Source organism: Agaricus bisporus (assembly GCF_000300575.1).
Source record: "Agaricus bisporus var. bisporus H97 unplaced genomic scaffold AGABI2scaffold_8, whole genome shotgun sequence".
In the NCBI taxonomy this organism is placed as follows: Eukaryota; Fungi; Basidiomycota; class Agaricomycetes; order Agaricales; family Agaricaceae; genus Agaricus; species Agaricus bisporus.
The window spans coordinates 507,541-531,305 of record NW_006267371.1 but is presented as its reverse complement, the minus strand read 5'-3'; the positions used below and the strand labels follow the sequence as shown (position 1 = coordinate 531,305).

Here is a 23,765-nt window from a genome sequence, read left to right as displayed (position 1 = left end):
CCTGACACGGGGGATCCACATGCCTGATAGCAGCTGATAGACGCCCGAAGGCAGTGTGAAGCCCGTCGTTGGCGTGAACTAGAAGAATTACAGCCACCATTGCACCGAATGCAATGTCAATGCCTGGCACAGATTCGTCCTCATGAATGTCTTGAGCTACAGGCTACACCAGTTTTTCTGCGTTTCATTCTGTGAGTTGGATAAGATCCACGTTATAATTAGCTACTTCTTTAACATCAATCTAGTGTTTTCTGTTTTTCCACCATTCGCTTACTAACCGACCGGCCATCTCTTCCCTGTCAATTTAACTCCTCCTTCTCTCACCCAACCTCTGCAACAGTGGACAATCTCACTCTGTACACGAAGTTACGCCTCGGTTTCCTCCACGTCAACATTTCTTATTATGTCGATCGTTGTCTTGAAGTGAACGCCCAGAAACCTGAGGTTCCTCCTTCGCTACTCTCATTTCACTCCTCTCTAACATCTCCGCATCCGTCATTCAAACACATCTACTGCCTAACTCGACTATCTCCAAGGTCCAGTTACCGACTCGGGTATTGTCCAAATACAAAGGTCTGTCTTCAGTTCAATTCCATGACTACAGAAACAGAAGCCTTGATCGACAAAATCACCTCCTCTTCTGCAAACCTACGACCAAACTTACTACGAGACTGCATTATGAGAAGACAACGGTCTCCGCCGTTAGTAGTGTAAGTTAGTCGCTATATTTTCATTGAGGAACTTTATCCTCATATGTGCGTTTTTGTTTGAGTATGCCTTGCATCATGAATTCATGTCGGAAAACTAAATTTAGCCTGATCTGATTGGATCAGGTTGGGTAAGGGAGGGTCAGACAGCCAGCCGGATCCGTACAGATCAGACAAACGTAAATGGAACAGTTTGAGCACCCGAACAGATCAGACGGCACTCGAATAGATCAAACGGCACCCCGAATAAGATCAGACGGCACTCGAATAGATCAGACTTGGATCAGACCTGCCTGATCAGAGCCTTGCCCCCTAATCAAGCCATATCCGGGTCACCGGATTAGGCAGATCGCATCAGATCAGTCAAGGATGACCTGATCATCATCTGGGCTTCGTGGTCTGAGGTGGTCTGATCCCGTGTTACTATTTTATTGATATTATATATTATTATTATTATTTCTCAAATGTCCCGCCTCGGTTCAGCTTTGCGAATTAAATTTTTTTATTTGCTACTGTAGAAACCGTTCACAATAACTAAAACTAGAACTGTTTTTAAGAAAAGAATCTACTCTAATACCCCAGCATTCCTGAGAAAAAATAATTAGCGTCATTACTACGAAGGTAATGCGAAGTCAATAAATACCTTTTTGGGATAGGAAACCGTTGACATCTGAATCGAGAATACTAGACTGGAACACTGCACTGATGGGAAGAACAATGTAAATTTTCGAGGGGGAGTGGGTTTTGAGATGCGAGAGACTTAGACTGCGAAGACAAAGGTGGACTTTGGACTCGGATGAGTTAAGGAGAGGTTGCGGCATTGAGGGTAGCGCGTCGATTGTTCGTTGATGAGCGTTGTAGGAGCTAGTGTCGCTGGAGTTTCACAATGAGAAAACAGAGGTGAAAGGGAATATTGAACTGTTGCGGAAGTAGGGGGTGGATAATGAGATGAAGACGGAGAGCTCAACCAAGCTTAACACATACCGTTGTTGAGAGGAACGGGATTGAGGTCATGTCGGGAAGTGGGAAACGAGTGGTGGTGGTAGTATATTAGAGAGAAAAGACACGTGAGGTTTACCTTATTAAATGGTGGTAGCGTGACTGATCACATGATCCAGTTTGGTCATGTGTTTCTCATTGTCAATTAACAAGAACGTAATATTCGAAACGCGAAAAGTAGACTACTAGTAGTCTACACTGACAGAACATGGTAGCTAAAACGTAGTACGGCAAGAAAAAAAAACGAACAATTGAGCACGACGACGAGCATGTTGAATGATTTAGAGCTTATCCACCAACTGACCCTCAGTGTTTTCCTATATTGGCCCTGCTACGCAACTTGGACCTCATTGGAGGAGCAGCTGTAGCATCAGGACCCGAACTCTGTTGCACTAATTCGCGAGTAGATGGCCCTGGCCCTGGCTGTGCAGAGTTAAGGCCTTTTTTCGATGGCCGGTCTCGACGTGAATTCCTGGGCTGAGTAGCGAGATTCGGGTCATTGGACCCAGATGCCATCTGTTGTTCATCAATGGGCATAACTTGAGTGGCAGGCACTTCGATGAACACAAGATCATTTGCGGAGGGACAATGAGACGGCGTTGCAGACAGAGTGATAATAGGGGATTCAGACCGGGAGATCGGGGCTACAGATGCAACGGGAGTGACATCAACATCAGGTTCAGTGTCAGAACCCTCATCTTCGTTGTCAAGACTTTGAAACACTTGTGATCCTGGCTGAGACGCCGGGATGGGAGCTGAAGATCGGGCCATGTACGAAAGATGAGGAGTGAAAACTCTCTCCCCGATTTCAGAGTGTACACCTGGGGAAGGAGACGGCGTGATCTGAAGAGTAGGCTGTCCAGAAGAGATGGAGACAGTGTGGGGAGGGTGCAGAGGCAGGCCTGAAGTAGATGTCGGGGCTGATTGAGGTGTTCGGTTGGGCCGAGCAGCAGAAACTGAGTGGACAGTGGTGGGAGAGCCAGTAGAGCTCGCCTGCATAGATGCAGGAGACGTATGAAGCATGACCGCGCGACGATGCTTCGACAGCTCATCTTCATCTCTCTCATCCAGGCTGCCAAATTCAAAGTCTTCACCCTGTCCGTTTTCGACCGCGAAAAGTTGTTGATCCCAAAATTTGAAGGTCGTGATAGTATGGGGTTCACCGGCCCCTAGAGACTCTTCGAGGAGAAGCTTAAACTTGAGGTATCGAGACCTGTAAGCCGCACCAGTCACCGCTCCCTTCTCCGAAAACACCGTGTCTCCCGAAACGACAAAGCATGCCTACATTGAAGGAACCGTTTAGACACAAGTGATAGAATGCAGATAACTACATACAAGGATGGCCGCAGTGGCAATGAGGCCTGGCGTAGTTCTGGTGATGTTTCGCTGGCGAGCCAGGCAGTTGGAAGACACGGTGTTGCTTTCGATTCGTCCTTCTTGTAGTGCAAGTACACGCCCGGGGGCCTTATCTCGGAAGAGAATGCATCGCGCAATCTGTTAGGAAGTAAGGTAAGATACATGAAATTTGAATGATAAAATACCCACCTGAATCAAAAAATTGCAGCGAAAAATCTCTTGCGCACGAGTGCTATCGAGTTCGGGAAATAAAAGAGGGGGTAAATCGAGATATTTGAGGGGCGGCATTAGATCCTCCGGACGAATTTCGACAGACGGAACCTGGCGGGGTGATACAAGGAATCGGAGGCACTCGGGCTCGCGTGCTCTAGCGTATTCTTTCATACAGACCGCTTGGGAGACGATTGGAGGGAAGCCGAAGAATATATCTTTGCCAGCAGTCCGAACGTTCTTGACGAGGGTAGATCGTTCTTGAGAGAGAATTTGTTGAACCTTGAACCAAAGTAAAGTCAATATGTATCAATATACTACTGTGAACATATTAGAACTTACCTGCTTTCTGAGCAGACTTTGACCCTCGAGAGGCCCATGATAATCGACATGAAGACACGTATATAGAATATACGTATGGTATAAGTCAAGGTTTTCGTCTGAAGCATAGCGGTCGGGAGCCGAAGGGAAGGGGTTTGACAAGAGGGGCGGCTGTTGGAAGCTGTTGTCACTCAACCAGAGGCATTCCATTGCCGCGAGTGCCCGAATGTCTTTAGTAATCCGTTCTTTCAGATGTTCCAGCGAAGTCCCCACAGTATCTCCAGCGCCGCGTTGCCTGCTCTTCCGAGTCGTACTCGCTGTCATAGATACCTTCAATCTTGACAGCTCGGCTTGCAGAGTCTCCACTTCCTCGGACTTCTTGTCGAGAGCAATCTGGCAACGTTGAAGGGCCTATAAACTAACTAGTAAGCACATATTTCGACAATAGATAAGAGTGAAAAACTTGCGTCTTTGAACGCTGCAGGATTGACATTAGTACCTGCAAGAAGAGCCTGTGCATAAGCAGACGCCTGAGCGCTGCCGAAGTCGGTGAGCGAATCGAGGGAGTTTGACGTCGTGGAAGTTGTAGATTGCGAAACCGATGACATTGTGGTAGTAAAAGCGGCAGACAACAGAGCGAGGAGTACAATGGAAGCGTCCAAAGATGGCCTAGACGGGGTTACCTGGGTCGAGTGGGCAGGATGATTCATTGGCATAGAGAAACGACGGCTTTTATTCGTTCAAGGTGGTGGCAGAGCATTGGTGTGTCACGACGTCACATTCGGGACTGATCAGGTAGTGATCAGCTCGTGACAATCCTCGAGGTTGCAACGTTCATCTCAGACACAACACGGTGAGTAATAACACATAAACGTATAGCACTTTTGAACCGTAATGACCAGGGAAACTATCCTCATGCTATTGTCTACGCTATGAAACTGCAGCGACCCTTTGCGTGGTCAGTCACTTATCATCGATAGTCATCAGTCTCGATTCCGATGAAGGGCGAAGATTTCGCAACACACAAGCTAGAATCCAATTATATAGCAGCTAGTTCCATTTCAGAGCACCTGTCGCAAGGGCTGCACAAAAACTGTACGTGAAAAGTCTCTTGATAGGTTTTCTATCTCTTAAATTTCTGTATCTCGATACAGAATTCTCATTCATTGTGTCGGAATTCGGTAAGCTGTACGTGGCCAAACTCTACCTCCTACGTCAGCGCCTTACACGATCAGTAGCCGTTCCAGTAGCTTGGAGACGACGATGAAGAGCTCGTGTTCTGAACCGGCTTCGCAAAATGACCGAATAGCGTCAACGTGGCCGTTAATCTGAACTTTACCATCTCGTCCCCCCTCGAGGCGTACAAGAACATCTATCGTATTGAGTCTATCTAGATGTTGAACTCGGGGATCCTGTGTCCGCAGCGCTCGAGGCAGATTATTCAGAGTCAGATCAAGACCCTACAGGAGAGGTATTTACTTCAAGATGGCAGAAAAGTGCGTTATATTATCTCATACACGGATCATGAGTCTTGACTTATTACAAACTTGACCTCGACAGAACCACATTTGTTCGTAAATGGAGTAAGCCCACGTACCTACGCGCAAACTTCATGTTAGCGGACAACTTACATCGTTAGATTCGGACGAACCAGGATACTAATGGACCACTAAACGTAACGAAGACGGTGAGTAAAATTTGTCTGTATACTTTTATATCTCCTCAGCTTCGGACCTTCCACTCTCTCTCCCGGAATCTCGGATTAACTCCCGTGCGCAGGAGCACCTCGAACTCCCCGTCAGTTTATGTGTTGCAGACGTCGAGATTAAACCTAATCTACAAAGTTTCGTCGATGCAAAAGCTAGGGACGACTCCGGGCATTGGTGGGGCATAAATCTTGCGTCTATAGCAGAAACGACTGCCGTTAGTCTTTCGATGTCAGAGTCTGACCTGGAGGCTGGACCATGACCAGCAACTACCTCTTCCTACCTCGTGAGAGACAGTCAAACGATCATTGTTAGGCGAAATGAAATTCATTTGCCGCTTTTGAGTGAGTCTAGTTACTCTCTGGTTGATAACTCTTGATTTTGAACCCCGACTCACCCAGATTTTCCCGATACATTCGAAACACTTGCTAGCCTCATAAACCCGCCCCTGAAAACGAACCACAACAACTGCGTCATCCAATATTCCCGGCAGTATCGTCTCGCATTCACTCTTCTGAACGAAGATGCATCCGCCGGAAGCTCAGTTTCAAATTGGGATGTTCGTGCTGGCCTAGTTTGTGAGTAACACTCTTTTTCAGTCCAGAATAGTCCGAAAACTGACAGATCTTATGGCATAACTCTGGAAGACTTGACTGTTTTCATCAATTCAGCTGAATGGTCCCTTTGTGCGTTGCTCATTAGCCTCCTGTTCTCTCAACTTATCGATTGCTTATCAGCCTTGAGCGTTTCGAATGATCCCGTACTCCATTTCGTTCTGTTCATTCCTTCGGCCCTTCGTCGACCATTACACATCTCGTCTCCTGACAGTTGGTCTTCTTGCCCAACAATGAGTTATCGTTATCTCACTGGCTCATAGGTCAAATTTCACGCTCGAGATCCTTCCTTCTTCCACAGTGGGGCGGTATAGTCATTTACAGCCCTCCCACCGATGATACCGGCCAAAACACAAACTTGCCATCCGAAACAAATGAGCAAATTTTCAAAGAATTTTCCGAAGAGCTCTTCAGTCTCCTCGGTATGTTGCCGAATGGTGTCAAACGGCATACCTCTGAAGCGGCCAGTCTTTCGGATTGGCAATTCAATGCCCTCATGCGACATCATACCGCAGAAAACGTCAAAAATACGCAGGAGACTCTTACGAGTATTGTTAAACCGGTCGATCAAATAGGCAATATGCCTGTCAAAGAGGATGTGAGAGACGATGTACAGGGAGCTCTGGAGGCATTAGAACAGGTGGGAATTCGTCACCTCAAAAAAAGTTTTCTGCTTCGCTCATGCAACAATACCATCCAGTTACATTCCGCGAGATCTCAGACACATGCGATTCGTTATACGTTAACATCCTTTCGGCACGCTCGTCCTTAATCGATTGATGAAGCTATTGAAGAAATCTAGGACACGAGGCTCCTTTTTTCTCCTCCGCACCCCGATTATTATGCATAGAGTTTTCCGGCAGACTTGAGTCTTGACATTTAATTGGTATTCTGTGTCTTCGTGCTCAGGCGAGTCGCTATCACTACTGGCTGATGTGTTGATCCATACTGACACGGTTGCAAGATTCAGATACAATCTTCCGTGTCCCTAGACGTGGTATCAAATCGTCAAAAAGAATTCAGTTCTGTTATAATATAGTACGCCGAGAATATGTAATATGTTTCCAATGATAAACATGTTTCGACGAGCACACAGCATACACAGGAGAAAGTATAGTTAATAGTGATCAGGATAGCTACTAGATTTCGTCAACGAGTTCCGGTCCTGCAATAGTGCGCAAGATAAGCTAATCAAATTCAGTAGGAAGATTTTAGGTGCCTACTGTTCTGTTTGTTCCAACTCATTTCTCGCTCGCAGGAACATGTCAGGGTCAAGAAGGTCATAGATAAAGTAGTCATTCTCGTAGATTCCAGTCTCTCCGGATGGAATCACCACCACTCCTCGTAAGATAGAATGAATAGAAATGAATTCAGCAGATTCTGCTGAGTGTGTTGCCCGTAAACGTAAGATTTCAAGGTCTTTATCTCGTGAAGGCCGATTTCGATGCTTATAAATGGATGTGAAAGGCTGAATATATGCAAATGGATATGCCACTCCATTTGACGTATAGCTGAAAAGTAATTTCAGCCTCGCAAAATAAGGAGGATCAGCATGAACCAAGATACAATCATATCTTGCATGTCCATGAAATTCCTCACGACAATGTAGATTGGTACCCTTGATCTTCCAGTCGGACAAGCAGGTATACTCAACCTTCACAGTCTTATAGCACAAAATCTAATTCAATATTAGCTAGAAGTATTTATATGTAATCAAAACAACTTCACCAAGTCTTCCTTTTTAAATCGGAGTGACTCTTGCTGAGGTATAATGTGATATTGTCGGAAAAAAAGTGAAAGCCAGTTTTGAAAACAGATTCGAAAACGATGGAATGAAGGATTAGAGTTCTCGAGATCCTGGAATGAAATTGGAACTTTGTCTGGAACTCCTAGTTTTCGTACTGATGCATAATCTTCTACTGACGAGATGCTTGCCCTTGAAATTTGATGATCTAAACAAGTTAGTTCCTTGGTAGATCAGCAAATGTTAAATAATCACCTTCAGTTACATCAGCTCTTTCATTATTCCAGGAATCAAGCATGTCAAGATTACTTCGAATGAAGCTAGAAGCAACCATCATTTCATCTGCCATTAGAATCTAACACAAAGTATTATGAATATAACCGTGAAATTCTCTAAGTAGGAAAAATGACAATCATAACTAACCTGATCAGCAAAATTTTTGAAGTTGGTCCGACGATGGTAGGATTTTCGTATAGGCCCATGCATACTCTCATTTGGTTTCGTGCTGAAATTCCGAGCGACACCCTTATTAACAATATCGTCAAAAAGATGTTGTCGAAGATGAAGTTTGGGAAAATTCCAAGACTTTACTGGAACCTTGGATGGATCATCGTCATCGTCATCGTCTTCCTGTATGAGTAATTCTGCCTCCTCAATTGTAATATCAATATATTTCTGTAAAATGATACCAGTATAGTCAGAAATAGTGATAGAGTCGTATACATAAGAAAACAGGAATCACCTTCATTTCGTCTCCGAATTTTTGTAACTCCTTCCGTCCCGTTGAAATAGTAGCATGTGTGTGAAGTTCGAATTCAGCATACATGCGAACATTGAGGTATGGCCGCAAACATTTCAATAACTGATAAGCTGCTGATTCTCGGTCTTGTCCTAAAATACAAGTAGCAGCGAAGATGAAAATCTAACTCGAAAAATAAATGTAATTCATTTCCACAAATGATTTCACAGCTTACAGAAGATATATCTCGATTTTTGGATCCATCATTGAATGAGATATTCATAACAGATTTGAAATGGTTAAGACCAGGCCATCGAGGTACTTGATCAAATCTAGGTGATTGTTAATATAATAAGTATTAATAAGAAATACAAATTACTTACTGGGAATCAATTTTTGAAATTGATTCACGGTCGGAAATGAGTTTCTTGAATTGAGTAAAGAAATGGTCTTCCCATAAACCGTTGTCGTCGGAATGTAATGTATCGTATGATATAGCTTGATAGATATCACAGTGTTTCAAATACCAAAAAGCATTCTAAAGTCACAGAAATATATAAGTTTATTATCAAACAATAGTAAAAGCTACTTACGTAGACAGCTCGAAGTCCATATTCTTTTAATTCTCTCTCACGTTCCACAGCTGGTATTCCTAGTGCCATAGCATTCATTACGATTTCCTTCATATCTGGTTGATTTCGTAATTTGTATAGTTTGGATAAATTGCTCAATTCAGCTTTCGGAACGAGGCAAACGGGACATGGAAAATGTGCATTTGACCCTCTTGTTAAGCTGACAGTTGTACTGTTAAGATTTGTTGAGTAAATTGTAACAATTAAAGTTTAACACAATAAATGACTTACTACTCTTCAAAATCAGCTGAAAAAATCAAGACAACAATAAATAACCATCGAAGTACACCATCACCACACGTTACCCATCTTCCAACTTCATCTGTCTCAATAAGTGTTTGTAGAAAAGTATGAAAACTTTCATGCCAAACAGCATTTTTGAAATTGACAAATGCCGCTTTCCCTGTTTCATTCGTATCTTCATGAACCTGTACAAATAAATAAATAAACAGAGAATACAAGGTTATTATCACAATACTCACAATTGGTAACCATCCAACTACTCGTCCTCCTCCTACCCCATCCGAGTTTCGGATAGATGTCTGAATATTTCCGAAACGAGCAATGATTGGATATCCTTTTGCTGTGCTAAAAGTCGACAGTTTCGCTTTATCCGCATATATGCTCAAAGCAATCGGAGTAGCATTCGGAGGTAGCTTAGACTTAAGTCGAACAGTCATTAGAGTCTACAAAAGAATTCGCAGTGAACCCGAAACGTACCTGAGCTTTCCAAAACGCTTCAGCTGTCCATGGTTCATCTACAAACCTCTCATACTTTTCTACAGCATGATTCCACCGAAAAACACGCTGAGCATCCCACGCAATATTTGGTACAAGGTAAGGGTCCTTGACAATTTCGAGGACCCATTCCCATGGATCACGGAAGAGGAACGGGAACTGAGTCGGAACGTTTTTGTAGAGAACACTGACTTCTGTTTTTTGAAACTATGAGATGCAAAATCATAAGTTGTTATTCACCAAGTTCAATTTTGGGGATTATAAACATACTTTTACATGTTGTTCGGCTGTTAGTTTCCAAATCTGCTCTACCTCATTTACCGAAGATATTGTAAACCCCTCATTGACACGTTCATTGTTCATTGGTCCTGCAATGACAGCTTGATTAACCAATGTAATGAGCTTCTTGAGCTGAGACTTGTTCATATAACACTCGAGTGCGAGTTCGCAAATCTCGAAGTCAAGACGTGTGCGAAACGGCTTCCAAGACTCCTTGATCGGAGGCATTTCCGATGATCGTTGAAGACCGTAATCGGAAAGGGAATGAGTGGTAGTATTTCGACCCGAATGAGGATGGTATTCAATAAGTATATAGTCGGAAGGAAAAGGGTGAGGCATTGGGGGGTTATTAGGTACTTCTGAAAGATCCGAGTCAACGTTTGACTGCCTTTGATTCTCGGATGACGTTGAAGACCTAGTACTCTCATTATCATCGCCAGGTTCAATTGGATCAAGAGTAGGTGATATCGGTGATCGAGTAGGAGAGTCCAGTATGCTTCGATAGCATGAGTTTGTGGGGAAAAATACAGAAGTCAAGCTTACGGATCATTGCTGTTGCTTGGAAATGTGTGATATGATAGGACTTCTGACTGATGCGGAATGTGTTCAGAACGCGAAACGGCTAGTATTTAATGTATTAATGCCTGTTATCGACTGCGATCTAAGGCTTTGATTGATACCTAAACGGCCCACACGTCGAGTTGTAGCTATAGACTCGATATCGGCCCTTCTCTCAGCTTCCCACTTCTCGCACGCAGCGCGGTGTCGACCTAGTCCCTTGGAACTGAATGCCTGACCGCATATATCACAGACGGCGTTTTTCGGTGGCATGGAATCGCTGTGAGAGGAGAGATATGACTATTGTTACCCGGGCCAGGGACTGCGCCCAGTGACTGATATTAAGTAAGCCACTGATCAGATGATATTGCAGCAGATCCGGCATGATCCAATGTTGCCGTCCGCAGATCAGGCCCTTTGCGGCATGATCCAATACAGATCAGCCGAATATCTAGATCAGGCTAGCTTTGGTTTTCCGACACATGACGTCGCGATTCGTCCTTATGGATGGATTCAGTCTCAAAACCGTAGAAGAATATATCGTATAAGAATTCACAAACACCAAGTTACGCAACGAGGCAAACGGAAAAGAACTACTATAACCCTCAAACTGAGTGGTCAAAAGACGAATCCAGTGTTCACTCTGTAAGGCTGGATCTCTATATTCCATCCTAGCCGCGACCTCTTGAATAGCCAGTCCATACACTGTCAGCTTCATTTTACAGTCATACCAGCCAATCCGCTCATGAACCGGCCAAGCAAGTAAAATTTTATCACCAGTACCGGGACCACGTCGCATAGTGCCGTACTGCAATCCATAATCAGCGCTACCAAAATCAATGCCATCAGGAGCCTCGTTTAAAATTCTCAACGCGTAATGGGCCATTAGTTGTCCACCTTCGTGTTCGATCTCGGGACAAAACCCAGATCGGCTAAAGCGAGAGATGTAATCAATGAATGTATTACACACCTCGTAAACCAAAACTCTGCGTTGCAAGATCGAAGGACAGAGTTGAAATCATGCCAGAGAATTGTATCAAATTGATAGTCGCCTGAACGCATACGGGAAGTGCAATCTAAAATTTATAACACGATTTCAATTCTCGCCAGTAGAGTTCTGCCAATCCCCAATAACGAGTTAATGAACGACTAGCCAAGTGAGCGAAATCGTGTCACCGGTACCAGGATTACGGCGTATAGTGCCATAGAACGATTCAGGCATTGGGTCTTGAGTTGCTGAGCTTCGTGTTGAATATCGGAGGAGAAACCAGATCGGATAGTGTCGGATATATAGTTAATGAATGACTTATAGAAAGGTTTAAGCCCTTCCTCGTCGGATTTGTCACGACTAGGACAGCAATCAATCGAGGTGATTTAACAAGGATAGCGTTTACATTGGATTATAAGTAACTGATAAAGATGTCATTGATATAGGCAATCAAATGTTGCAGAAGTAATCTCACCATTGTCATCATCGGTAAAGGTTCCCATTACTATGAAGTCGTGAGCTTGATTAAACCTGCCTGGGTTCTGGGATGGATACTGCTAGTGGCGTGGAGGTTGCTTGGAGCCCTTCAGCTTGCTTATTTGCTGGTGAAATGCGGAAGTGAAACGCACAAGCGGGGGTGCCGGATTGAAAGATACGTGGGATTATGTTGTGGAGTGGATACGCCGCAGGCAGTGGCATAAGAGGATGCTGTATTTCGATGAACTGTGAGTGGATGGAAGGAAGTGCAAGGAAGGTAGGTTGGGAAACGAAACCAGGCTGAGTGATGGAAGAACTAACGCTACTTGGGATCACCGGCCGCTGCGGCGCCTGTGAGCCTTGGTTGCTAAAGTCATCTGGCGCTGTGGGGGATTCTGCTCAATGTAAGGTCGGGAGGCTCGACAACGCTCTGCAGGAGGGCCGGCTTTTTAACTCCAGTATCACCGACCACCCAGCGCACATTCTCTTGCCGTCGCGAAATGAATGAAGTTTATGCACCGGTCGAGTATCGTCAGATGAGTTCCAGGAAGACATCGCGGGGGAGGATCACAAGCGGATGAGTCGGATTCCGCTCCAGGTATTGTTTTCTTCAGGAGGTCTTTCATGACTGGTAAACGTGGTGATTGATGGAGGTAATAAAACAAGACTATGACTTACATTGATTGGAGGTGTTATCATGGTAAGTGGCTAGTAAAGACGCTGTCAGGTGTAGGCAAACGAATAATGTGAACAGAATAGTTCTCACTGCAGCTGGCATCGACAAAAGTTCCTGACACAGTGAAGTTGTGAGCTTGATTGAACATGGCTTAGCTCTTCGGTTGTGGTGAATACCGGCCGGAAGTTGGCTATGAATGTTTTAACATCTTTACTAGATTTGAATTTTAAAAAGATACGCACGCTTAAGAGTCCAGTATTAAAAGATTGTCATGGATGGATCGCAAGCGGATATGGCGCAGGTGGTGTCCATGGCGCCAGAAGCTGCTGAACTTGGACGAAGTCCGTTTCCGGTACACCAAGTCGAGAGAGAAAGGACGAGAGGGCGAAGCAGGGGAAGGAGCGAGGGAAGCGGAAGGGGAGGTGACCGTCTCATTGCGAGGACTTGGTAGGGATACCGTTGGCGACTGCGAGCATGAACGGCGAGAACGGAGGGAGGGAAGACGGTGGGATAACCATGAAGGCATAGATGAAAGTGGGGAGATGAAGCCAATATCGTCCAACGTCCACGCGAGTTTGACAATTGATAGACGCTCAGAGGACGTGATTACGAACACGTGAAGCTGTTATCCAGAGGACGATAGTCTCGTTGTGGCCGGAAATGTGAAAGTCGGAGCGTTCCTTACTCTTACTACCTCGCAGTATGCCTTGGTTCTCTGTGAATCATCCGGTTAAGGAAGGGGGGGACTTTAAAAGGTTGAGAGTAGTGTGACACACGACATAGGTAGAGTAATGTCAAAGGGGAGTGATCCAAATAGACATACACACGGATCGTCCTCGCACGCTGTTCCACTTTGCAATGTCCGATTCGCAATTCAATCACCACAAATTGATTTTTGGCGTGACCACTCGAGTCGTTTTCGGTCCTGATATCGTCGCATTGTCAATAATCTCTCCATCATCTCAACACCAAATTGCATGTCACAGTGTGCCGAGAAACCACCTAGCCGATTGACTCGACTACCCCAACAGTGCATGAAGGTTTGACTTTTCTTCCACACCCATGACTATACACACGGTCCGACGTCGCCACAGCACAAAACGTACGTTCAACACTAGGCAGCGGGACCCTCAAAAATTTTCTCAGCAAGTCTGGAATTTAACTGTTCATGACAGCGTTCAAGTTATCATCCTAGGGTATATCTGAACCACCCTCCATTCATCATCATCCTCGTTTCCCTGGCTGATTTACCTGTAGAAGGTCGATTCCACGAAGGCACATTTCGGAACTCGAACGCAAACTCTCCATTCCCCGACTGACCACTTCGCTCTACATAACCTCGACGACAAATTAGTTCTATCGCAAAGTCTATATTGCTGGTGACCCAGGTTGTAATCCTGATTAAGCGGTACCACTGCTACAGTAGGGGAAAATTGCTTCCGATTGTTAGCGCGGATTCGGAATCACTACTATGATGTGATAGAGATTTCATCTGATAAGTGAGCGAGCGTTCCGAGTAGTTCTCTAGCATTTAGACGCCGACGAGTTCATTTGCCTGAAGATTTGGGTTGGCTTAAGTGGATCGCCAGGGCTGTTACAAGATCCATTCAGAATGCACAATCCTTTTTCTTCGCTGTCCCGAGATGTGCGTGGCTCTGAATTTCGTTCCGCTTCTTTTTCTAATGTAATTCATCTTGCACAGCCGGAATTCTCGATTAAACATGCGCATGTGGATATAGAGGGTCTGCATATATGCACGGATTCTGCGAAGCAGATGCTCAACCTTTGGCGAGAGAATTCAATCACTTTTTCCACGTGGACATGATTTGGCAAATGGATATGCCAAGGCTCTAAGTACCGCTACTGCGGACCTAATTCGATTTAAAAAACTGTGTTATCTGTAATATGTTACATAAAAGGACGAGTGCTCGACTGGAGTTTATCGATCATCAGTTGCGGTAATGCATATAAGTGAGTCGTTGACCAATTCGACATTAACAAAGTATGCCATTGACACCACCTGAATAAAAGCTGTATTTTTCGCTAATCCTGATGTAAATGGAGACCAAACCACGGAGTGATCACTTTCAGTGAAGTACACTGCGCTCATCTCACCGTCGAGCTGTACAAAACATGCAGGCTACGTATACCAGACTGGGGCCCAATTCGTTCGCCTCAATCCGCACTGGTAGTCTAAAATATATATCAAGACTTATATTCTCGCCAACGGGTCTTGCGCACCCGTAGAATATTCCAAAGCGCTCGCGACAACATTCTTTGAATAAGTCGTACATTATACATCACCCCCATACTCTTTACGTTCCTCCAATGAGACTTTCACCCAGAGCCAGTATGTCCACTCCGAAATACCATCATCTGGATCAACAAATCGAAATTTTACGCAACAATCATCCGTTGAAGTGAACAAAGTTGGAACGGCAAGAGCTGGTGATCGAGTCTTCCAATCTTCCAATTGGCGTTCAAGCCGCGTCTTGCAGAATTTGCATTCCTTGAACCCAAAGGAGGCTTCCAGTCCTGGTTATCTCTTTCTCCCCACTTGCCGTTCCGTCCATGCTACATGACGCTAATTCAATGGACGGTTGCAAACAAGGATATTCCACTCACTGTGCAGGATGAGTTCCATGGATCAGAGAAATTTCTTACCGCCGTAGAAGGACGACGGAATTGCAACCGGATTCCCTTCCTTGAAGTGGAAAAATTAACGGCCTCGAGGGGCATTTGTTTGAGTGTGCCGTGCATCATGAATTCCTGACGTCGAGATTCATCCTTCATGCATAGAGTTAGCTTCATCGACATGGCAGAAATTGATTACGGAAAACTCACAAACACCAAGTTGCGCAACGAAGCATATGGAAATCGACGAGAATACTCCTTAAGCCGAGTGGATAGGATGCGAATGCAGAATTCACTCTGGAAGATCGGATTCCCACGTGTCATCCCAGCTACAACCTCATGAAAAGCCACTTGATACATATGCAACCTCGTCAAATTGTCAGTACCATGACTTTCGTTAACTGGCCAAGTAATGGAAATCTTGGCACCAGTACCGGGACCACGGCGCAGAATGCCATAGCCGAATCCATAATCTACATCACCGAAATCAATGCCATCGGGCGCCTCATTCAAAATTCTGAATATACATTGGGCCTTGAGTTGTCGGGCTTCGTATTCAATATGATGGGAAAAACCGGATCGCCGAAAGTCGGATATATAGTCCATGAATGATTTATGGAAGATTTCGAGTTTCTCCTTGTGGGCTTCACCGCGCCTAGGAACACGCAAAACAGAACGGAGATGATTGATGGCCGCATAAGCTTCATCGGGTGTCATACCTAACCAATTGCATAGTAGGACGAAGTTACGTGGGACTTGACTAGCCCAGTCAAACGCTAATGCCAACAAGAGCTTTCGGGTATTCATCATGACTTTCGATGGAACATTGGACAGAATACGAGCATACAATGCATCGAGTGAGGCCATCGGATGATCCTCTTGCGGCATATCAGTCGTCGGATGATTATCAATGACGTTCAGTACTTCGGAAAGCTGCGAGGCTGGGCTCCCAGCATTCGCATCTTCGATATATCTCACAACTGTCTGCGCATATGCGAATAGCCCACCCGCAGCATTGGCGAGTTTCCACAAGTCCTGTTCCTCGGGCCACCGGGGATCGACTGAATCCGATGCCTCCTTTATCTTCTTAAGTTTGGCGCGGAGGTACCGCTCAACATCCTCACGAGCCTCGTCAGAGTCCACCACGATTTCTTCCTTCTCATATGCTGCCGCGACGTCGGATTGAGAAAAGAAGGAAGCAATGTGTTGGTCAGGGCGACTGGCAATGAGCCATACGAAGGGAGAGGAAGGGTACTTGATGCAGAGATCGGAGATAAGCCGGAGGAGCTCTAGCTGTGTCAGTGGATTTTTGCATTCATCGAGGCCGTCAACGACAATTAAAACACGATCAGTTGAACGGAGTTGAGGGTTGTGGACGAAGGGTTCAACGATGAGTTTGCGGAATTGTTTTCCCATTGATGATCGAAGGAGCGACGGGTCATCGGTAATCTCTGCCTCGATGAGTTGACGGTACGGCTTGGACTTTGCTGCCAACTGATAGGAGATCGTTATGACAGCTTTCTTTCCATCTTCACGTCCGTTGATAGAAAAGAAGACCGACGCATGGCAGCTCACTACGAGTTTGGGAGACTCGACAACGCTCTGCAGGAGGGCCGATTTTCCAACTCCAGCAGCGCCGACGACCCAGCGCATCTTTCTCATGCCGACACAATTATGAATGAAGAATAGGCACCGGTCGAGTATCGCCAGACGAGTTCCAGGATGACATCGAGGGGGAGGATCACGAGCGGAGGAGTCGAATTCGGCTCCAGGTATTGTCTTCTCCAGGAGTTTCTCCATGACTGGCAGAGATAATGATCAGCGAGGACCGCAAGACAGGACTTTTGCTTACATTGGTTCGAGCTGAGATCATTATGAGTGACTGGTGGCATTGAGTCAGAACAGACAAACGAATCTCGCGGAGGGTACCTCACCATTCCCCGCAAAGAAGTTTCCGCCCGTGACCTTAATATTTTGAGCTTGATGGAACATGGCTGGGGTCTGGGGCTGCGACAATGGCGAATAATGATCGGAAAGGTTCCTTCAGTATCAATATTGGTATTTGAATTCACAAGAGAAACTCACAATTAGAGGATCGGAATTGAGGGATTGTTGCGAGGGTGTCGCTGCCAGTGATGGGGATGGAGGCGCCAGAAACTGCTGAGCTTGGTCGTAGTCTGTGTGGTTGGAAGAAAGTGCGGGGAAGGTAGGTTGCTGCACGCCATGGTTGTGCGATTCAAGCGATCGTATCGCGTTTGGTGGCACAAGGCGACTTGGAGTGACAGGCCGCGACACCTGTGGAAGATGAGCGTTAAGGTAGTCCGACGTTCTGTCACCGACATGGCGGTCATGATCAGTGGAGTTAAGTTGATGATCGATGGAATTCCCAGGAACATCAGGGTGAGAAGTGCCAGTGGCCGTGGCATTCACAATGTCTTCTCCGGGTATGCCAAGTCTAGAGGGAGAGGCCAAAGCCGGGGCAGGATCGGTGCGAGGAAGGGAGGTAGAACCCGCTGGGGATCGACGTGAACGACGGCCCGGGAAATGCAGGGATGGAAAATGGTCAGAGAACCATGAAGGCATCGAGAAAGTGGAGAAGCGAGGGAAAGGTCGCCCAGCCTGTCCACTGGCTTGCTAGTTATATTTCGCCTGACACGAGGAATCCAACATGTGGACACCATCCTGGCTTCGATTGACAGAAGGTTAACCAGATATAACTTATTATTCACAAGCACACGTGGCTTCGGCGATCGCGCAAGGTGAGTGTTCTGAGTGGTCCTATACGAGTTCAGTGCACGAAGATTTGGGTTGGTCTCTGCTGCACCTTGACCAAGTCTATAGGAAGAACGAGAGGGTGAAGCAGGGTAAAGGTGGTGGCGAGGAGGCAGGGAGATCGCTGCACCACCACGAGAACCTCCTGGGGATGGCTTTGGCGACTGCGAGCGTGAACGTGAATGGTGGGAATGCGGGAATTGAGGCAGGTGGGATGAAGGAGGAGGCATCAAGAACGGTGGATGAAGGAAAGATCATCCAGGTTATGTATCGCCTGACATGAGGAATGATAGACGCCTAGAAGGCAGTGTGAAGCCCATCAAAGTTGGTGTGAACCAGTAGAATTACATCCACCATTGCACCGAATGCAATGTCAATGCCACAGATGAAGCGGCTATCTCGTCCTCGTGAATGTCTTGAGCTGTCTACACCAGTGTTTCTGCGTTTCATTCTGTGCGTTGGATAAGATCCACGTTCTAATTAGCTACTTCTTCAACATCAATCTGCTACTTTCCAGTTTCCACGACTCGCCTAACCGACCGGCCATCTCTTCCCTGTCGATTTCACTACATCACTCTCATCACCCCCTCCCTCTCTCACCCAACCTCTGCAATGGACGATCTCACTCCGTACACGTTACGCCTCGTGCGAATTATCCACGACAATATTTGAATACTGGACTTTTGAGCGTGCGTTTTTCTTTGAATTTCAATTACTAGTAAAGATGTTGAGACGCTCGTAGCCAACCCTCGGTTAGTGTTCACCAGAACCGACAGATGCGGAGATGTTAGAGAGTCGTAGAGGTGAGATGAGAGTAGCGAAGGAGGAACCTCGGGTTTTTGGGCGTTCACTTCAAGACAACGATCGATGTAATAAGAAATGTTGACGTGGAGGAAACGGATATGGCGCAGGCGGTGGTGCCAGAAGCTGCTGAACTTGAACAGAGTCCGTTTCCGGTGCACCAAGTCGAGAGGAAGGACGAGAGGGCGAAGCAGGGGAAGGAGCGAGGGAAGCGGAAGGGGAGGTGACCGTCTCATAGCGAGGACTTGGTGGACATAGCTTTGGCGACTGCGAGCATGAACGGCGAGAACGGAGACGGTGGGATAACCATGAAGGCATAGTGAAAGTGGGGAGATGAAGCAGATATCGTCCAATGTCCACGCGATGTTGACAATTAACGCATGAAGCTGTTATCCAGAGGACCATAGTCTTGTTGTGGCCAGAAATGTGGAAGTCGGACCGTTCCTTACCGTTACTACCTCGCAGTATGCCTTGATTCTCTGTGAATCATCCGGTCAAGGAAGGGGGGGACTTTAAAAGGTTGAGAGTAGTACGACACACGACGTAGGTAGAGAGTAATGTCAAAGGGGAGTGATCCAAATAGACACACACATGGATCGTCCGACGCGGTGTTCCACTTTGCAATGTCCGATTCGCAATTCAATCACCACAAGTTTATTTTTGGCGTGACCTCTCGAGTCGTTTTCGGTCTTGATATCGTCGCATTGTCAATAATCTCTCCATCATCTCAACACCAAATTGCATATGCCGAGAAACCACCTAGCCGATCGACTCGACTACCCCAACAGTGCATGCAACAGCACAAAACGTACGTTCAACACTAGGCAGCGGGACCCTCAGAAATTTGCTCAGCAAGTCAGGAATTCAACTGTTCATGCCGGCGTTCAACTTATCGTCCTGAGGTATGTTTGAACCACCCTCCATTCATCGTCATCCTTGTTTCCCTGGCTGGATATTTCTGGAGAAGGTCGATTCCACAATGGCACCTCTCGGAACTCGAACGTAAACCTTCCATTCCCCGACTGACCTCTTCGCTCTACATAACCTCGACGACAAATTAGTTCTATCGCAAAGTCTATATTGCTGGAGACCCAGATTGTAATCCTGATTAAGCGGTACTACTGCTACAGTAGGGGAAGATTGCTTCCGGTTGTTAGTGCGGATTTGGAATCACTACTATGATATGATAGAGATTTCATCTGATAGGTGAGCGAGCGTTCCGAGTAGTTCTCTAGCATTCAGACGCTGACGAGTTCAGTGCACGAAGATTTGGGTTGGCCTAAACGGATCGCCAGGGCTGTTACAAGATCCATTCAGAGTCCACGATCTTTTTTTTTTTCGCTGTCCCGAGATGTGCGTGGCTCTGAATTTCGTTCCGCTTCTTTTCTGATGTAATTCATCTTGTACAGCCGGAATTCTCGATTGAACAGGCGCCTGTGGATATAGAGGGTCTGCATATATACACGGATTCTGTGAAGCAGATGCTCAACCTTTGACGAAAAAATTCAATCAGTTTGTCTACGTGGAAATGATTTGGCAAATGGATATGCCAAGGCTCTAAGCACCGCTACTGCGGACTCAGTTCGCTGGAAGAAAAACAATCGTTATCTGTAATATGTTACACAAAAGAACGGATTCTCGGCTGGAATTTATCGATCATCAGTTGCGGTCATGCACTAGACGGACTTACCAAAGTTTCATATGATGTCTCCTCCTCGAAACCGGCACCCTCAGCAGCCAATCCCCCTCCTCTACATGACATAAAAGAGGAAGGAAGACCATTGTAGTCGATAGACATGTTAATGATGAATGTGAGGGGAAATTTGTGCAAGTTCACGATCTGAGTGAGTCGTTGACCAACTCGACATGAACAAAGTATGCCAGTGACACTAACTGAATAAAAATTGTATTTTTCGCTAATCCTGATGTAAATGGAGACCAAACCACAGCGTGATCGCTTTCAGTGAAGTGCACTGCACTTATCTCAGGGCCGTCGAGCCGTACAAAACATGCAGGCTACGTGTACCAGACTGGCGGTCAATTCGTTCGCCTCAATCCGCAGTAGTCTAAACTATATATATCGAGACTTAAAATCTCGCCAACATGTCTTGCGCACCCGTAGAACATTCAAAAGTGCTCGAGATAACATTCATAAAATAAGTCGTACATTAAACATCACTCCCATACTTTTTACGTTCCTCCAATGAGAGTTTCACCCAAATCCAGTATGTCCACTCTGAAATACCATCTTTAGGATCAACGAATCGCACTTCTACGCTACACAATCCCGTTGAAGTGAACCAAGTTGGAACGACATGATCTGGTGATCGAGTCTTCCAATCTTCCAACTGGCGTTTAAGCCGCTTCTTGCAGAAATCACATTTATCCAACAAAAAAGAGGTTTTCCAGTTCTGGCCATCTCCTTCTCCCCACATGCCTTCCCGTTCATGCTACACGACGCTAATTCAATGGATGGTCGCAAAAAAGGACATTCCACTCACTTTGCACAATGGGTTCCATGGATCTGACAGATTTCTCGCTGTTGTGGCAGGACGACGGAACTGCAACTCAATACATTTGTAACTTGGCCAAACGACAATGCCAACGGCCTTGAGGGGAATTTGTTTGAGTATGCCTTGCATCATGAATTCCTGACGTCGAGATTCATCCTGGATGCATAGATTCAGCCTCATGATCATGGCAGAAATATTACAAAGGATTCACAAACACCAAGTCGCGAAATATGTCACAGCTAAAACTCGTAGCATAACTTTCAAACCGAGTGGATAGAATGTGAATGGAGGTCGTTTTCTCATCCTAAGGTATCTGAAGTACAGCGTCTTCAATAGCCCATTGATATATCTGCAACCTCGTGGCATTAGTAGTGCCAACGTCTTCATCAACTGGCCAAGTAACCGATATCTTGGCACCAGTACCGGGACCACGGCGAAGAGTGCCATAGCCGAATCCATAATCTACATCACCGAAATCAATGCCATCGGGAGCCTCATTTAAGATTCTGAATATACATTGGGCCTTGAGTTGTCCAGCTTCGTGATTAATATCATGGGTAAACCGGGACCGCCGAAAGTCGGATATGTAGTCCATGAATGATTTATGGAAGAGTTCGAGATTCTCCTTGTTGGCCTCATCACGCCTAGGAACACGCAAAACAGAACGGAGATGATTGAGGGCGGCATAAGCGTCATCGGGTGTCATACCTAACCAATTACATAGTAGGATGAAATTATCCGGGGGAAATACAATCCAGTGAAATGCTAACGCCAGTAAAATTTTTCGGGTATTCATCATGACTCTCGATGGAACATTGAGCAGGATCCGAGCATACAACGCATCGAGTGAGGCCATCGGATGGTCCTCTGGCGGCACATCACTCAAGGGAAGATTATCGATGACATTCAACACGTCAGAGAGCTGCGAGGCTGGGCTCCCAACAGTCGTATCGCCAATATATCTGACAGCTGTGTCCGCATATGCAAATAGCCCGCCCGCAGCATTGGCAAGTTTCCAGAAGTCCTGTTCCTCGGGCCACCGGGGATCGACTAGATCTGATGCCTTTTTTTGGATCTCGGTTAACTTTTCGCGAAGGAACCGTTCAACATCCTCACGAGCCTCGTCAGAGTCCACCACGATTTCCTCCTTCTCATATGCTGCCGCGACGTCGGATTGAGAAAAGAAGGAAGTGATGTGTTGCTCAGGGCGACTGGCAATGAGCCATACGAGGGGAGAGGAAGGGTACTTGATGCAGAGATCGGAGATGAGTTGGAGGAGCTCTAGCTGTGTCTCTGGGTTTTTGCATTCATCGAGGCCATCAATGACGATCAAGGCACGACCGGCTGAGTTGAGTTGAGGGTTGTGGATGAAAGGTTCAATGATGAGTTTGAGGAATTGTTTTGCCATTGACGATCGAAGGAGTGATGGATCACGGGTGATCTCCCTCTCGATGAGTTGACGGTACAACTCGGACTTGACTGCGAGCTGATAGGAGATTGTTATGATGGCTTTGGTTCCATCGTCACGTCCGTTGATAGAAAAGAAGACTGATGCGTGGCAGTTCACTGCAAGCTCGGGAGACTCGACAACGCTCTGCAAAAGGGCCGATTTTCCCACTCCAGCTGCACCGAGGACCCAGCGCATCTTTGTCATGCCGTCACAATGATGAATAAAATATAGGGACCGGTCGAGTATCGCCAGACGAGTTCCAGGATGACATCGCGGGGGAGGATTGCGAGCGGATGAGTCGAATTCGGCTCCGGGTATTGTTTCCTTCAGGAGGTCTTTCATAACTGGCAAACGTGGTGATCAATAGAGGTAGTTAAATAAGAGTAGTGCTTACATTGTTTCGAGCTGAGATCACTATGAGTGACTGGCAAATTTTGAGTCAGAACAGGCAAACTAATCTCGCGGAGGGGATCTCACTATTCCCCGCGAAGAAGTTTCCGCCCGTCACATTGATATTTTGAGCTTGATGGAACATGGCTGGGTTCTGGGGCTGCGACAATGGCGAATAATGATCGGAAAGGTTGCTTCAGTATCAATATTGGTATTTGAATTCACAAGATAAACTGTTGCGAGGGCGTCGCTGCCAGTGGTGGGGGCAGAGGTGCCAGAAGCTCCTGAGCTTGGACGAAGTCTGTGTGGTTAGAAGAAGATGCGGGGAAGGTAGGTTGCTGGACACCATGGCTGTGCGGTTCCGGCGTTTGTATCGCGTTTGGTGGCACAAAGCCGCTTGGGGTGACTTCCCGCGACACCTGTGGGGGTTGAGTGTTGAAGTAGTCCGACGCGAGTCTGTC

The 23,765-nt window shown here is 46.2% G+C and overlaps 6 protein-coding genes across 6 annotated transcripts; 2 read left to right on the top strand and 4 right to left on the bottom strand.

Moving 5' to 3' along the window:
- Positions 1 to 2,012: 2,012 nt before the first annotated feature.
- On the bottom strand, positions 2,013 to 4,201 carry AGABI2DRAFT_119995 (hypothetical protein; the record flags this gene model as incomplete). Its single annotated transcript, XM_006463101.1, has 5 exons — positions 2,013 to 2,987; positions 3,042 to 3,200; positions 3,252 to 3,554; positions 3,615 to 3,986; positions 4,037 to 4,201. 5 exons carry the CDS (start codon positions 4,199 to 4,201, stop codon positions 2,013 to 2,015), a joined length of 1,974 nt encoding a protein of 657 aa, XP_006463164.1.
- Positions 4,202 to 5,078: 877 nt separating this feature from the next.
- Positions 5,079 to 6,685, top strand: AGABI2DRAFT_119994 (hypothetical protein; the record flags this gene model as incomplete). Its single annotated transcript, XM_006463100.1, has 9 exons — positions 5,079 to 5,089; positions 5,154 to 5,176; positions 5,320 to 5,520; positions 5,566 to 5,643; positions 5,701 to 5,877; positions 5,947 to 5,985; positions 6,037 to 6,126; positions 6,177 to 6,553; positions 6,614 to 6,685. The coding sequence occupies 9 exons, from the start codon at positions 5,079 to 5,081 to the stop codon at positions 6,683 to 6,685; spliced, it is 1,068 nt and encodes a 355-aa protein (XP_006463163.1).
- Positions 6,686 to 7,132: 447 nt separating this feature from the next.
- Positions 7,133 to 10,876, bottom strand: AGABI2DRAFT_119993 (hypothetical protein; the record flags this gene model as incomplete). The annotated part of the gene is made up of 14 exons (XM_006463099.1): positions 7,133 to 7,591; positions 7,642 to 7,865; positions 7,913 to 8,012; positions 8,081 to 8,332; positions 8,400 to 8,579; positions 8,632 to 8,728; positions 8,780 to 8,934; positions 8,990 to 9,200; positions 9,260 to 9,456; positions 9,511 to 9,690; positions 9,749 to 9,973; positions 10,037 to 10,541; positions 10,589 to 10,667; positions 10,726 to 10,876. The coding sequence occupies 14 exons, from the start codon at positions 10,874 to 10,876 to the stop codon at positions 7,133 to 7,135; spliced, it is 3,015 nt and encodes a 1,004-aa protein (XP_006463162.1).
- A 4,161-nt stretch (positions 10,877 to 15,037) lies between these two features.
- Positions 15,038 to 17,507, bottom strand: AGABI2DRAFT_179606 (hypothetical protein; the record flags this gene model as incomplete). Its single annotated transcript, XM_006463098.1, has 7 exons — positions 17,464 to 17,507; positions 17,313 to 17,385; positions 17,231 to 17,260; positions 15,589 to 17,180; positions 15,370 to 15,531; positions 15,171 to 15,318; positions 15,038 to 15,120 (listed from the first exon to the last, which is right to left on the bottom strand). Exons 2-7 carry the CDS (start codon positions 17,368 to 17,370, stop codon positions 15,038 to 15,040), a joined length of 2,073 nt encoding a protein of 690 aa, XP_006463161.1. The 5' UTR covers positions 17,371 to 17,385; positions 17,464 to 17,507.
- Positions 17,508 to 17,809: 302 nt separating this feature from the next.
- AGABI2DRAFT_144540 (hypothetical protein) lies at positions 17,810 to 19,178 on the top strand (the record flags this gene model as incomplete). The annotated part of the gene is made up of 6 exons (XM_006463097.1): positions 17,810 to 17,987; positions 18,111 to 18,137; positions 18,171 to 18,412; positions 18,536 to 18,603; positions 18,870 to 18,902; positions 19,028 to 19,178. The coding sequence occupies 6 exons, from the start codon at positions 17,810 to 17,812 to the stop codon at positions 19,176 to 19,178; spliced, it is 699 nt and encodes a 232-aa protein (XP_006463160.1).
- A 3,235-nt stretch (positions 19,179 to 22,413) lies between these two features.
- On the bottom strand, positions 22,414 to 23,449 carry AGABI2DRAFT_224803 (hypothetical protein; the record flags this gene model as incomplete). The annotated part of the gene is made up of 2 exons (XM_006463096.1): positions 22,414 to 23,238; positions 23,369 to 23,449. Coding segments are annotated over 2 exons (906 nt in total), but the record flags the coding sequence as incomplete, so codon positions are not given.
- Between the last annotated feature and the right edge of the window lie 316 nt (positions 23,450 to 23,765).